The sequence below is a fragment of the Patagioenas fasciata genome, chromosome 3 (assembly GCF_037038585.1).
Source record: "Patagioenas fasciata isolate bPatFas1 chromosome 3, bPatFas1.hap1, whole genome shotgun sequence".
In the NCBI taxonomy this organism is placed as follows: domain Eukaryota; kingdom Metazoa; phylum Chordata; class Aves; order Columbiformes; family Columbidae; genus Patagioenas; species Patagioenas fasciata.
Window position 1 is genome coordinate 104,457,510 of NC_092522.1, and position 16,279 is coordinate 104,473,788.

The following is a 16,279-nucleotide window of genomic DNA, read 5'->3' on the forward strand; positions in this document are numbered from 1 at the left end:
TAATGAATTGCCTTCACTAGCATTGTCAGTACTCTGGTTTTCTTCCAAAATCTACTGTTATGAATGGAGAGGAAAGGAATGTAGGCAGAAGTCTGTCTTTGAGTTCAGCAAATCCATGAACCTCAATGGGATGCACCCATGAGTGCTGAGTGAAGTGGCAGATGTTATTGCTAAGCTGCTCTCCATCATATTTGGGAGGTCATGGAGAACAGGAGAGGTGTCTGAGGACTGGAGGAAAGCCAGTGTCACTCCAGTCTTCAAAAAGGGCAAGAAGGATGACCCAGGAAACTACAGGCCTGTCAGCTTATATTGGAGACTCCAGTCACCTCCATCCCTGGAAAGGTGATGGAACAGCTCATTCTGGATGTCATCTCTAAGCATGTGGAGGAAAATAAGATTATCAGGAGTAGTCAGCATGGGTTCACCAAAGGCAAATAAAGTTTGACCAACTGTTAGCTGCCTATGGTGGTCCGATGACTGGCTGGGTAGATGAGGGGAGAGCAATGGATGTTGTCTGCCTTGACTTCAGCAAGGATTTTAGCATTGTCTCCCATAACATCCTCATAGGCAAGCTCGAGAAGTCCGGGTGGGATGATGCACGGTGAGATGCGTCAAGAACTGGCTGGACAGCAGAGCTCAGAGGGTTGTGATCAATGGTGCAGAGTCTGGTTGGAGACCTGGAGTTAGTGGGGTTCCCTAGGGGTCAGTACTGGGTGCAGTCCTGTTCAACCTGTTCATCAATGACCTGGATGAAGAGAGTGAGTGCACCCTCAGCATATTTGCTGATGATACCAAATTGGGAGGAAGGGCTGACACACCAGAAGGCTGTGCTACCATTGGGTGAGACCAGGACAAGCTGGAGGACTGGGCAGAGAAGAACTTGATGAAGCTTAACAAAGGGTCCTGCACTGAGGGGAGAGTGGCTCTCTGACCACAAGAGGTTAAGGACTTCATCTCATATCTCTTTCAGAAAAGAAAAATAGGCATAAAAGTTATTTTTTTTTACTTTGATATGTGTCCAAGAATTTTTTTTTAATGTTCTTAAAATACATTAGTAGAAGATGAAAGAACTGGAAGTTGTTATGATATGCTAGAGCTTATTTTGAAATTCCATAGGTACAGAGAAAAGCATTTGAAAATAGTTTCATTAGTGCAATAGAATACTTTACATTAATATGTATAAACTGAACATCTGCCTCTGTTACTTCTTTTTGTTCTACTTCAGATACAGCACGACTTTGACTGAAAACAGAATTAAGATTGTACTATACCTTTTTCTACTTTTTAGAAGAGATGTATTCCTTTTTATGGAAAATACCAACTACTGTTTATTTTATGCCAGATGATGAATGTTTAGGAAAAGAACCGTAAAATTAATTTCTTTATATTGAAGCTTTTTTGCCCCTTAGTCTTTCAGGAAGGCTTGCTAAGTGTTTTGACTTCAAAAAGTATTCAGGCAAACCACTGAGCTACAGTATTTGTGTGTTTTAAGGTAAAACACCCTTGTCTTAAAAATATATTCACAAAAAAGCACCTTGTCTTTCTCCTTTCTTTACTGTTGTTTCTGAAAGCACTTCTGTATTTTATTTGGTTGTTCTGTCATTTTAGCAGCTGTCAGTACAGTGATACTCCAGAAGTTCCAAAATCTTTAATATGTTAATAAAAGGCTGATGAATTAGATGTGTGGTCTTCTCAGTATGCACATGTTATGGGTTAAAGAGTCTCTGTTTTGAAGCAGTACGGTGAAGAAGAATGAAGTTTTTGACGAAAAGGGCAGTGGATGAAGGGTATGTCTGCCCTTTTGGGAGGTGGTCCTAATGCTCTCTTAAAGCTTGAGTTTTAGGACAGTATTGATGCCCATTCACAGAGGAAAAGCCTTTGACCTACGTTTGGAGGTGCAAAAGTGGGAGCTGGAGATTTAGGCTGGATGATGATCTTAGTTTCTGCTCATGCCGGGAACCTGTCCACTTAGCAGTGAGGACAGGCTAACTGCAAAGCTCAGTTTTTCTAGTTCCCTCTTCACAGCTCTCCTGAAAGGCAAGTATAGCTGGATAAAAAGCCTCAAAGTGAGGAACTGTGAACCCTCTAGTGGTGCTCTGCAAAATGCAGAAATGTGGAACCCATGTTTGTGCTGCACTTGGCCCTTCGGCCCTGCAGAGCTCATCCTGGGGATCTCGCCTCGTGCTGGGCTTCCGAGTTAAAAGTACAGCAGAGGCTTCATCTGTAGTTATTAGGGCAGCTTTTGAAATGAGACACAGTTTTGAAAAACAAAAGAATCATTTTAATAACAGAATTGGAGATGTTGGGACGTTCTAGTAGAGATAAATGCTGTTGTTCCAGCTCATGTGTGCCACAGAATAAAGTAACTGTTGGTCTGCACACCAGCAGCTGGATGAGTTGAAAAATCCTCCCCCCCAGCCCATACACTTTGACATTTGTCTGGAACACAAATTGGGGGGGTTGTTGTTTTTTTTTTTTTTTTTACTTTCTGTTATTTGAGTTCTTGCATGTTATGAAGTTATGAATGGGTTTCCTATAATGTGGGAACAATGCCTCTTTAATTAAAGCTGATGGCCTTTTTTTTTTTTTTTTAATCGAAAACCACTTAGTTGTAACTTTATTGAACTGTAAGGTACTTATATAGAAAATTTTGTATCTAGCTTTTTATTTTGGGCTCTTTTTTCATGGGAGGAGGGAGAGAAGCTGTGGAACAAACAATTGTTTCTTCTCAGTCAAGGTTGAAATGAAAACCCATCCTTTTAGCTTACATTTATAAAAAAATCCTGCAAGTGTTCTGTGGAGTGCCTCTACTTTGCTGGAGGGTTTTGATTTGCCAGTTGTCAATCCTCTGTGAAAATGCTTGTAAAGATCTGCTAAGACTTGGCTAAAATATACATTTCTGGAAATCTCATTTCATACATGCTGAGCAGCGACTTTTTAGGGATTAGCTGCTTAACTACACAGAGGCACTGAACATGCTGATTCTCACTGCAGGTATACAGCCAAGAATCCCCTGTAATTGCTCTTTTTGGTTGCTAAGACTCTTGTCATGTGGCTTCTTGTAGCCATCAGAGAGTCACTTCTGTGCTCCAGAGCCCTGCTGGCCAGGCAGGCGGGGAGTAGAAAAGCCATAGTAGTAGAATATATTGACAGTGTTGGTACCCACTCATAAAGCAGTGCCGTTTTAGAGCCAGAGTAATACTTGAACATACTCAAATTTCTTGCTTTGAGATGAAAACTGTTTGTCTTGTACCCTTAACATAGGTGTGGCAAATCCTTGCTGTTATTGACTTGATTGAATTCTGTGCTGTTTGTTTCCTCACATAATGAAGTGTTCATGTATATTAACCACATGCATCTGATGGGTGGATTTAACTGTTTTCAGTTAAATTTACAGAGTCTTCCTCTTTAGTATATGTTCATCTATATCTACATACTTTTTTGTGCAATGTACTTTTAAAATTTGCTTTTAAGCAAATCTGCTTCTTTAGTTTATACCAAACTGTTACTATTTCTGTTTTGCTGCCTTTTAGCCTAATTTTTCATTAACCTTCTTGCCCTCTAGTAGAGTTCTAATGATGAACTGTGTCGCTTTGGGCAGTAAAATTAACTGAAAATTCTTCTTAGTGGTGCTTTGCTGTTTCCCAGTAGACTCTGAATTGTTCATTTATAACGCTTTGCCCGCTTACCTAGTATGGGAAACTGAGTTGCGTGAATCATTAGAATTTGTTGATGTGGTGAAGAATGGTATACCTAAATTTACTTTTGGTAATAATACCTCTCAGTTTTGTAGGAGACTTCCAATTAAGAGGCGCTGTCCCTTTGTGGAGCATTTTATGAAGTTAACTGCCAGTAGATATGAGTTCCCTGTTTTATCTAAAGAAAGCAGAATTGTAGTCAACATATACACTTTATGTACAGTTGATGCACTGGAATCAATACAGGTAACAAAGCAGAAAACTTACCATAAAGGTTGAGTTTACAGAGTGAAGCTTAGGGGGTGAGTTTGGGAAGGCATACTATATGCACAAAGCTGTATGTATGGAAGACAGTGCATAGATGGCTGCAACTTCCAGAGGGTGCTCGTGCTGATACAGTAGCTGTTGCTGCAGAAGAGGTGCTGTTGCCCCTAGTGTCCACATGCTTTGGTGACTGTCTGACTTTTAATGAGCTGATTCTTACCACAAACTCAAAAGAATGCAAAAAAATGAATTAGTTAGATTTCTGCTGGCTTAATCATAGAATTGTTTTGCTTGGAAAGGACCTTTAAGATCATCAAGTCCAATTATTAATCTAGCACTGCCAAGTCCACCTCTAAACCATTTCCCCAAGAACCTCATCTGTGTGTGTTTTAAACACCTCCAGGGATGGTGACTCAACCACTTCCCTGGGCAGCCTGTTCCAATGCCTGACAACCCTTTCCGTGAAGACATTTTTCCTAATATCCAATATGAACCTTCACTGGCACAACTTGAGGCGATTTCCTTTTGTCCTATCACTTGTTACCTGGGAGAAGAGACCAACACCTACCTTGCCACAACCTCCTTTCACGTAGTTGTAGAGAGCGATCACATCTCCTCTCAGCCTCCTTTTCTCCAGGCTAAACAGCCCCAGTTCCCTCAGCTGCTTCTCATAGGACTTGTGCTCCGGACCCTTCACTGGCTTCATTGCCCTTCTTTGGGTTGAACTGTTTTTCCACAGCATCCCACAGATACAAACCTGCAGTGTTTGGAAAGCAGCATAAATGTGAGTAGGCAATGGACTGGGTTGACCCTTTTCAGCATCAGTGTCTGGTAAACCAGATCTGCCCCGCTGTGTGAATTCTCTCTGGGAATCTGTCTGACAGATGGGCACCAGCACTGAGGCATTGGCAAAGCAGAGGGGAGCGAGGGGGGAAACATCAGACAGTTTGACTAGGGATACAGACTGCATCCTTTACATGATGTTCTAGAAGTGACTACTTGTACTCCCAGTTTCAGAAAACACTCTAATTAACTGGCAGCTTTCTCATGGCGGAGAAAGTACTTCACAAGCTGGAATTTCCTCTGCTGAAGGGGAAGAATCTGTGCTCTGGGCTTGAGCTCTTTAGATGCCTATTGGGACACATGACGATGATGATTTTTCAGTAGTCTACCAGTTGATGGGTTAATACGTTATCTGTAATTTCTGTTTACCTGATCCTTTTGGGTGATTGAACAGGACATTGTGCTGCACAGATTTTCACAGTCTAAAATAGAAGATATGGGAGAACCTTTATTAATGCCTGTTTTGACAGGCATACTCTGTGCTTTCATAGTCAAACTGGTATAAGACCAGGCTGTAATCCTGCTTCACAGAATACTCAAATGGCATCTTTAAAAGTTTCTGCTTTGTTTTTCATTGGCATTTTTGAAACAGACCGCAGCATCCAGCCTGGTCCTCTAAGGGTTTTGACTTCCTACCATCTGATATTACAATTCTAGTCCTTCTTAATAGTGTTTTCTTTTCTTAGCAGTCCCATATAGGCATTTCACTTGATTTTTTTTTTCTTTTAAATTATTATGAGTTTTTAACCTGGATGTTTGACTGTACACCTAGTTCTATTCTAGTGCTATCAATCAGTTTTGATTTTCAAAGATCACCTCCTCCAAGCTCAGAAATAGCTCATCCTATCCATCCCATCAACAGAGAAAGAAGCAAAGGTGTCATGTCTGTCTGCATCAATGACCTCCAACATAAAAAGGAAGAATACAGGAGGTGAAAGTAGGATCAAGTGACCTGGGGGAAATACAGAGATGCTCCTTGAGCATGCAGAGATGGCGTTAGGAAACATGAATCCCACCTAGAGTTAAATCTGGTGAGGAGAATGAAGAGCAATAAGAAAGGTTTCTGCAGGTACACCAGCAGCAGGGAGGGTGTAAAGAAGAAGATGGAGTATCACTCTTCTTGGTGGTGCTCCTTGAATGGGCAAGAGGCAGTAGGCACAAATTGAAACAGAAGAAGTATCATTTAAACATAAGAAGAAATGTTTTCACCAGGAGGGCAGTGAAGCCCTGTAACAGGTTGCCCAGAGAGGTTGTGGATTCTCCAGCTGTAGAGAGGCTCAAAACCCAGCTGTGTGTGATCTTTGTCAATCTGCTCAAGCTGACCCTGCTTTGAGCAGTGTGGTTGGACTAGATGGTCTCCAGGGGTCCTGTCCAGCTGTAAAGGCTGTGTGATTCTGTGAACTTTGGATGTTGAATTATTTATTTTTCCACTGACACAAGGAAAAATACTTAAAAGGTTTGAGAATACAAGCTCGTCAGCTATGTATACAAACTTTTCTGAAAATCTTAGGAGTAGTACTTTTGAGTTTTGTATAGACAGTCACAGAACAAAAATGAAATACAGAACTTCTGCAAGTGGCTCGATGCTTTAAGACAGTATTAGTACTGTATTTTTATACTTTGCGTAACTTTACTCTTTTTACACAAAGTAAGCGTCCAGAGTGGTAAGGAGTCAGCTCACCGAAGTCTCATCTCTTCTTTACTTACTGGCATTCCTTTGACATCCATTGCAAGGAGGCTAATTGTTCTGGGATCTAGGTCTTTTTCCATGTGCTCTGTAAAGAATGTAAGAAATTCCCAGGTCCCACAGTCTGTCTGTGGCACCAGGAAGTGCTGTTCAGGGAGAGCATAGCTTGGCCGGTTTCTAGGGCCTCTTCCGCTAACACCACGAATCATTGTTTTGAGATACTGGAGGGTACATCCCTCTACATAGAGGGTATCCAGTTACAGACCTGCTGCCTGAATTAGTCTAATCCTTTTTTTGTGATGGTTCCCAACATTTTTTGGCTTTGCAGCTGCTGCATGTCAAGACCGATGGTTTCAGAGAATGGTGACTTAAAGATCTCCTTCCTGAGCTGTACCTACCAGCAGGTACAGTTGTAACTGTTCCACCTGCATAGGTGGTGACACTGCATGTGTAGGTTAAAAATTTTTAAAAGACATTGAAAAGAAATACAGAAATACAGCAGGCTGTTTTGGGGGATTTTTCTTGTATTTGACAGAGTTACATGACAGCTGTAATCAAAAAGAGAGACTGTTGTCTTAAGCAGTTCAGTAGTTAGAAAAAAGCTTCTGGAAGTGGGAAATAAGTTTGACCTCCTTTGCTAAGGTTCATATTCTTAAGTACGCTGTCACTGAGAAGACTATCAAGAGTGAGCTGTTGGCTCCTTTTCAGTTGGGTGAAAAGATGTTTCAGCAGATCCACACTGGTGCAGGCAGGTGTAGCAGAGAAGGCGTCGCTGTAGTAGGCCAGGTTCTGGTTTTACTCTTGCACTTCTGGGGTTTCTTTCAGCCTAGGCCATTAATATGCAGTAGGCTTTGTGCAATGAGTTTTATCACATATTAGCAAAATACAGTCTACTTGGATGTTGCTGCCATTATGTAGACTATCCTCGCATTGTTTCTTTTGGAGAAACATCAAATAACTAACTGGTGGAAGCATGTCTTAAAGGTTTAGTATACATTTCCCCTAAGGATTGGTTGAGAAAAGAATAAATCACTTAGAATCTGCTACACGGCTATTACCTTTGTAGGTACGTACCAAATGCCCTGGGTCCATTGTGGGAGTGCTTGTTCATGGAAATATCAAAGGAATGGTTCAGTGTGTACATAGATACTGATATACAGATGGGTGGAAAGAGTGCAGAGTTTGTAATTTTTTATCTGGAAACCTGCACACACTATCTGTTTGACATTGAACAGAACTTTTCTAATAATTGTTCTTAAAAATATCTGTGAATAAGAATCAGGCTTAATGGACTTAGATTTAAAAATATCCAAAGTAAAAAATATGGAAAGCTTGTGGCTGGACATTAATGTTCTATATTAAAAGAAGGTGTGTGTGTAGGTATATCCTTTTTTACAGTGGATGTAACTCTGTATAAATGCATGTCTCCAAATAGTCTTTGATCAGTGCTGTTCTTCAAAGGCACCTATAATTTAAATGAAGCTGTATTAAATTGATATCTGAAAACCATTAACAAGGTGTTTTTCTCTTTTTGTTTCTAAATCTGCAGATTAGTTATGTAGCAATGGCTTGATGAAAACATCAACAGTGAAGACACACAAGCTTATCTATAACATAGATCACTGAGGTAGATTTGGGTCTTTTTCCCATTTAAAGGCCTAAAGGTTTAAGGCAGTAAGAGCTGTTATGTGCTGCATTTAATTGTGGGCTGGCCTATGGTAGCAAAGGTTCCTTCCTTCCTTCCCCAAAAGGCCTGAAATAGTAGAGTTGGAGTAAGATAACAGAGGATGAAGGATCTTTTTTAACATATGAAAAGCCAAGTGCTTTCTAGAGTTTTTATCTTTTTTTCCTTCTTTCTTTAGACGGATTACTTTTTTCAATAATTAACTTCTTGGAGGTTCTTACATTTTAGAAGTTTGCTGTGGATGAAGTACTTTGCAGTGAGAGGAAGCCAAATCAGAGCAACAAATCCTCAGTTAAACTTGTTACAGAATTTAACTGAACAACAGAAACAGATAATAGGATTGGGCCTTTATAGACTAAAATTGAGGTTTTAGACCGTTATTTACATGACAGAAATATTAAATGTTGACTACTGCTTGGTGAGGCTGACAGTTTAAACACAAGGATTTGGTATAGCAAGGCATCTCTTTGAAGGCATCATCTGCAGCTTGTCTGGTTTTGTTTTATACTATCGACAGTACCGGTGTTCTATGAGATGGGTTTGGTGAGTGAGCCACAGGGATACAAAGCTGAAGGTAGCTGTCTACTTATTTTTAACATAATTAAAAATAGAAAGTGTATGTTTAAATTAAACATGAGTTTGCTCATTATAATCTGTACTTATTTTATTCTCATAGTGGAAAAAATATTTATGGAAGCAGTTGCTTTTCTTATGAAGCCATGAGGAATGCTGTGGTTTATGGTAAGATTAGGCGTGGGCTGCTGCGGCCTGGCTTGTGGTGAACCTGGCTCTTCTGTGCCTCATCTGTCCATATCCCATGAACAAAAGCTGGTAATCACTCTGGGCTTGCTCTTCAGAGTTCCCCACCTCTTTGCCCAAAGCTGTGTCCATATTTTTATCTAGCCAAAGTGAAATTAAGTGAAGGAAAGTCTAGGTTAGACCTTCCTCTTAATCCAAAAAGGGGCCTACTGTGTCTTCTGGGTCAGAGGAGCTGAGGCGGCAGGGAAGGTATAGGATACAGTGGAAGGGGAGAACAGGAGATGGAAATATGCTGTGACTAACGTGTCATAAGAAAGTTTCTGGTTTACTGCTGTGAATGGTAGAGGTGATGGGTTTCTGAGAGATGAGGAGCTGGCAGTACTACGATTTTCCTATCTAGTGTTTGTGCTCAATTTGTAGGTGGTTGTTTCACATACATATTTTAAGGCCTATGTGGATGTACCAGTTGTAAAGTGTAATGAGTTAAAACCAAAATGACAAACTGATACTGATTTGCACTGACAAGTTCTGCAGAAAGGATGAAGCATCGTAACAGGTGATGAATTACCCTTCACTGGTGTTGACTACTACGATTTTGTTTTGATTGTTGTTATACTTCAGAATGTATTGTTGTATTTTTTTAATGTAATCAAGTAACACTCATAGACTGTCACTCTGCCCTTCTTAGAAGACCTTGAGAGAAATGCATGTGAGCATTTCTGTTAGAGTCCCTAAGTCCCTCAGCATGCTATCAGAATAAAAATAACCAATACCTATATTTTTCACTTTGGGGAGAGGGAACCAAGCCTTTAATAATGTTGAAAAAATGATTTATACTACATGTTTAATAGTTGCAGTAAATTTGGGGAGCACACTGTGTGTGGTGCACCAGTGCCACACGCTGCGTTTCACCAATGAGCCAAACCTCTGACCCTTTTTGCTTGCAGGGCCATGAGTAGTTTGGTGAGTTAAAAATAGGAACAATGGGTGCAAAACAGGTTAAGCCTTAAGAGTTTCTTAATTCAGCTGGCTGTCCTGTCTGAGACCCCTTCGAGCAATGACTGTTGGTGGCATCTCTGTCTGCTGAAGGCCCTAAGCTGCCTATGTTCCCTTCTGACCATGAGACACCAAAGTGGGGCCAGCAGCTCCTGCCTGCAGAAGCGCACCCAGGAGCAGAGCTGTGTTCCCTGACACCGCTTGCCTGCCTCTGCAAACCAGCAGGGGTTTGTCCACAAAGTCTGTTATTCACATTTATGAGGATGGTTATTTCTCTGCATAGGTTCAAGGTGCAAGTTTCCGGGGTTGGAAGGAAGTGACGTCCATGTTCAATAAAGATGATGAACAGCAATTGCTAGCAGGATGCAAGTCTCCAAAATCCAAAGGGTGAGTACAATCATTTGGTCTATCTGCTATTAAAATATACAAACTGGAACAGAAAATTCTTCCGCTGTGCAAAGTAGTGAAGGTAGACACTGAGAAGCAATAGTGTTCAACTCCTGGAAGTGAAATCACCAAGAAAGATTTATGTGCCTTTCAGAATGATGTATAAGTGAAGTTTACAATGAATAAGACATGCTCTTTAGGAAAGGACAGATACTGTGGACAACCTTTTTAGGTCTGTCAGGATGAAAAGGGAATTTAGCTGCATAATTTTTTTTTTACTGTAGGAAAGGAATAAAGTTTTCTGAGTAAAGGGGTCATTCCCATGCTTCTCCCTTCCTCTTAAGGATTAATTACGGTTGAGTTTACAAAGTCCCTTTTTTACATGCTTTACTTGTTCTTTTGGAATCTTGCTATACCTACAAAGGTTAAGTGGAGTAGCTATACCAGGATCTGCAAATCTTCCCTGTTGGAGCTGAGGGTGCTTCCTTGGAACAGGCCCGCTGCCAGTGCGGTTACAGCTGTTCTCTGAATAGAACAAGCTCCTTTCCAGAATTACAGAATGGTTGGGGTTGGAAGGGACCTCTGGAGATCATCTAGTCTAACACACCTGCTAAAGCAGGTTCACCAGAGCAGATGGCACAGGAATGTGTCCAGGAGGGTCTTGAGTGTCTCCAGAGAAGGAGACTCCACAACCTCTCTGGGCAGCCTGTTCCAGTGCTCGGGCACCCTCCAAGTAAAGAAGTTTCTCCTCATATTCAGATGGAACCTCCTGTGCTTCAGTCTGTGCCCATTGCTCCTCATCATATCATTGGGCACCACTGAAGGGAGTCTGGTCCCATCCTCTTGACACCCACCCGTGAGATATTTATAAACATTGATAAGATCCCCTCTCAGCCTTCTCTTCTCCAGGCTGAACAGACCCAGTTCTCTCAGTCTTTCATCATAAGAAAGATGCTCCAGACCCCCAATCATCTTCTTAGCCCACCGCTGGACTCCCTCAAGTAATTCCTTGTCCTTCTTAAACTGGAGAGCCCAGAACTGGACGCAGTATTCCAGATGCGGCCTCACCAGGGCAGAACAGAGGGGGAGGAGAACCTCCTTCAACCTGCTGGTCACACCACTGACCCTCTTGGCCACAAGGGCACATTGCTGGCCTGTTGCCAGCCAGGACTCCCAAGTCCTTCTCTGCAGAGCTACTTTCCAGCCAGTCAGCCCCCAACCTGTACTGGTGTCTGGGGTTACTCCTCCCCAGGACAGACTGTTTTTCTGTTCCAAGTATTTGTAGGCTTCACCTGCGTGTGCTACCTGACTGCCTTGGTTACACACAGGAAAAAATGTGCCACCTGTCAGTATAGCTGTTCCAGCCAAATAGTAGCTTTGATAAGACTTTCTGTATTATGTTTTGTTTCCAGTTTACTTTGAAATACATATATTTCAGTATACAAGACTATACATGTGCATGTAGGGTGTGTGTGTGTGAAAATGGTTTTAGAATCTAAATACATATATTCCCATTTCCATTTGAATCTGTTCAGTAAAACTTCCCCAGAGTTCCCTCCTGCCCCTGTACAATTTTATGGGTGGTGCTGAGATCCCAGAATCACAGTCTGTGGTGGAGTCCGTGATTGGCTTTAGCAAGATGAAAATTCTGAATTATTGTAAATCCAAACTTCAGTAAAGGAAAAACCCTTTTGAAGGTATTGGTTTGGTCCACTACTTAAATATGATAGAGTCAAGCTTTCATTAATGGGAAAAAAGCTCTTTTAAGAGAAATATTTTAAACATTTCACTGGTGGTTTTATTTGTGGCTGAGGAATTTGTATGCTGCTAGGAGATTTCAATTTGCTACTTAGCTCACTGAACCCCGAAGGTTCCTTGTTTCACCACTGGTATTCAGCCTTTCCTTGTGGTCCATCATTTGATTACATATCTGACCCTGTATGTAAACCTGTGCAGATATATTTGACATTCTGTATTTTAAATACTCCACACTGTGATTGTGAAATAATTCATATTGAAGAGTCTTAATCGGATAAAAAAATAATAATATGAGTAGCCTTTCAAATGTCTCTTTGAGAGAGAAATTACAGCAAAGGTTGTTTTTTCATGGTTTTGATAAGGGAATTTTGGGAGTTCCTAGCAGAAATACCAAACAGCCATTTTCAAAACATTGTGCCTATGTTTATGATAAAAACACTGTATCTTTTAAGTCCAAGTACTGTGTACATCAAATATATGAGGGTATAAAGTTTAGCTGGCAATGTGATAACAGGTATGTGAACCTGAGAAACATAGTGATTGTTAAAAGCTGGTGGTAGACAAAACATTTTCATATTCTTTCTACTATCCTGGCTCTGTGGGGTTTTTTTGTTTGTTTTTGTTTGTTTGTTTGTTTGTTTTTGTTGAAGTCCTAAAGGGTTCTAATACATGCTAAAACGCTTCATACGTTTCCAAAGGCAGTTCTGTGTAATTCATGGGGGGTGGGGAGGAGTGCAAAGTCTTTTCTAATAGGAAATGACCACACTCAGTTCACTTCTGATTTACCACTGCAATATTCTACCATGTTTAGGCTCACATGTATACGAGGGTGTTTTCCCTGAAGTTGACAGTAATGGATGTGCTGTCATAGGCTGATGACTCACCAGTGTTCCTTACTACAAAAAAATAATAAACTAATTGAATGTTTATTAATAATTATTCCATGCATTGTTAAATTAAGAAATTAATCACCTCATCATTGTTATTTGCTAGAACAAACCTCAAGTTAAAGGAAGAGATGAAGTCTGAAAAGAAGCCAGGTTTTTGGGACAGTTTGGTGATAAAGCAGAACGTCCAGTCTAGGAAACCAGACGAGATGGAGGGATGGGAACCACCGCAGGTTACTGCTGCTGACTCTACCAGTGATGCAGCCACTGCTTTAAGTGACTATACAGCCTGGTCAGGCTGGGAAGATGAAACCAAAGGCTCCACAAAATACACAAACCTGGCGAGCTCAGGAAACAGTTCCAGGTGGAGTATCAAATCAGCTGGAAAGCTGGTTAGTATCAGACGTCAAAGCAAAGGTAACCTTACTGACAACTGGGAAGAACTAGAATGATTCTGGTAATGTGAAATGCTTCATAGATAAGAAGAGAAAGGTTCCATGATTTATTCGTATGTTTAAACCAAAATCAAATTGCTCAATATTGCACCTTTATACAGTACTTTGTTTTATTCAGATTGTTAAAAATTTTTGCTCACCTGATAGTACATTTTCTTATTACATTGTTAAATAGCTATGTTTTCCACACAGAAGAAAAAGCAGAGAATCTATTTTGTGCCTATATTTCACATTCAGACTCTGAAGTATGTTGGGTTGTTGGTTTTACCAAAAAATGTAATTCCTTAGTGAATGTATACACTGGTTGTAAAGTTGGCTGCCTTACGTAGGAACTTCCACTAGGCTTGAGGTCCTGTTTCCTGGTATGTGAGGGTCACTCAAAATCTTAGTTTTGATGCTGACCCTTTTTAATTAAGAATACTGATCTGTTGCTTGCAGGGAGAATGCCTGTACTTGGTAGACTGTTTTCCAAATATTCAGCCTCAGCATATGCTTCAGCTTGTGCACACAAGATGCTCAACTGTCACAATGTGCTATACTGTGTAAGAAATGGGAAAATACTACGGTAATGTGATTCCTTCCATCACAGGAACTTCATCAATAGTCAGGTCAAATGGGTCTTCCAGAGTTTGTTTGGTTGTTTGTTTTTTTATATGGAGTGTTGTTTGACAAAGCTAAGCTGCTCAGTTTTTAAGGTGCATGTTATGCGAACAATACAAATGATCGACTATTTGGAAAGCAGCAGTGAGTAGAGAACAAGATCATCTGGATATTCAGTATCTGTAGTCCTGAATCTTATTCCTCTAAGTTGCTTCTTATGGAAGGGCGTATGTTTTCATTTTCACAATAGCTGATCCTTGTTCTACAGCTGCTTTGTTTTGTATGTGTTGTTCCTCCTGCCCCTGCCCTGCAAGCAGTGATTGAATTATACTCTGGCATTTTCAGGATAACTGAGTAATTGAGCCATTGCAGGTATGTGCATGCACACAACTTCTGAAGAATTTTTGTTATAAAGCTCTGTCTTGTTAGCTAGTGATATTTTAATTTTTGGTAAAGGAAGGTGAAGTGTTAAAGTTGAGATTTGAAATGTATGTAAGAACACTAAAAGTGCCTCTTTCTAACATATTGTCTCTCATTAGCATTGTGGCCTATGTCAGATCCAAAGTTGGTTTCTATTTTGTTTATACGACCTATATAAATACTACTTTAACATTCATGGAAAAAAAACCAAACCAAAAGTTTCATAAAAAAGACATTTTCTCTCCTGATTGCTAAACTGGTAGAACAGAACTGAAAACCTGGTGACTGCCTAGCAATATGGCCAGTACACTCAGAAGATCAAGTCAGCATTTCAGAGAAAATCAGTGTGTTTTTACAAGAAAGCATTTACCTTTGTATAATGGACATCTTGTAAACATATTCTTGCAGGAAGCTTGTGCTGGCAAAAAGGGATGCATGCCATTTTCTTCTAAGCTTGAACCTTGTTTCTGTTCCTGCCACTCTGCTCCTTCCTTAGCTCTCTCTTTCTCCTCTCTCTTCCAATACATGTGTAGTTTTCCAACCTACAGTTCTTGCATAGCTATTTTTCAGATTCCTGTTGAGATGTGCCTGGAGGGAAACTGTAGCAAAATGGTTTGGGGTTTGTTTATTTTTCCTGTTTTAATAGGATGTTAAAAGACATTGTTCTTAAATTTATATAAAAGAACATCAGCGTTTTGTGCTACAAAACAGGATCTTGTAACTGGCAAATGTATTTGTAAAATTTATATATTTAAACATACTAACAGAGGAGAAAGGGTTAGCAGTTACATTGCATCATTTAGTCTGTGAGTAAACTCTGTATTTGCCTTTGGCAAGTACATCTGCTGAGGTTAATTATAGGAAAGAATAAGTATTCTTGGGTAAAGTATGCTGCATTTTATAGTTTATGGAATACCCTCTGAGGCATGAGCTAGTATTTAGTTTGGTTGTTGGTGCAGACCTAAAAGATGGAAAAAGATCTGCTGGCAGCCCTCAATATTTTTCTCTCAAAGATGGGCTGAGAACTTTTAATTTCCCTCCTGAAGAAACTGTTTATACTGTGACCAGTAAAGGTTTTGCCTTGCACATTATACTGTCAAGTGCCTGTTTCTCACCTTGATGATGTGTTTGATGCACAGCTTAACTGCAGCATCTTTCAGTTCATTTTTAAATGTATGATAACGAATGTGCTCACAACAAAATTGCATCCGAGCGGGAAATTGAGATATGTAAACTTAAGGTTTAGCTCCTAGTGATGAAAGTTTTGGTGTGCTTTTTAAATGGTGTTTCCTCAGAAATAACTGTTGTAAGGATGACCATTATTAAATTTAATATAAGTTATTGTTATGCTTTAATAATGTATTTGTCTTTCGAGAACTCACTGGTGTGAGCGTTTCTTCTCTTATGTTTATAAACTTGTCTGAATTTTCAGAACGGGGTCCTCTTTACTTTCTTTAGTTGATTAATACATTATACATTCATTGGCTCAAGCTATACACAGCTGCATATGTGGAATAAGTGTAGAATATGTCCCTTAATATTTGTTTTGAAATCGCATTTCAATCTATGTGAAATGGTTTAGAAGAAGGTAGCATTGAGATTGTATGATAAGATTGCACAAAATAAAATATAGTTTATATTGCTTTCTCGTAGCCAATCTGCATGATTGTTGGCGTGGTTTTAACGGGAATTAAAAGCTTCATGTGGCTGTAACTAGTCACTCAACTCTAAGCAAAGTTCTTTCTGAGTATTTTTATTTATTAGCATCATTTGCAAAAAGAAAAATAGTATTTTCCATATGAATAAAGATTTAGTTTAAACTGAAATGCCTTATTCTTTTT

The 16,279-nt window shown here is 40.0% G+C and overlaps 1 protein-coding gene across 1 annotated transcript in view; it reads left to right on the top strand.

The window, feature by feature from the left end:
• The window catches only part of TDRP (testis development related protein), a 28,807-nt gene extending 12,543 nt beyond the window's left edge, over positions 1-16,264 (top strand). Inside the window, exons 2-3 of the mRNA XM_065835405.2 lie at positions 10,215-10,318; positions 13,070-16,264. Of these exons, the coding sequence (XP_065691477.1) occupies positions 10,215-10,318; positions 13,070-13,415 (450 nt within the window). The 3' untranslated portion in view covers positions 13,416-16,264. The remainder of the gene's footprint in view (positions 1-10,214; positions 10,319-13,069) is intronic.
• The last annotated feature ends 15 nt before the right edge of the window (positions 16,265-16,279 follow it).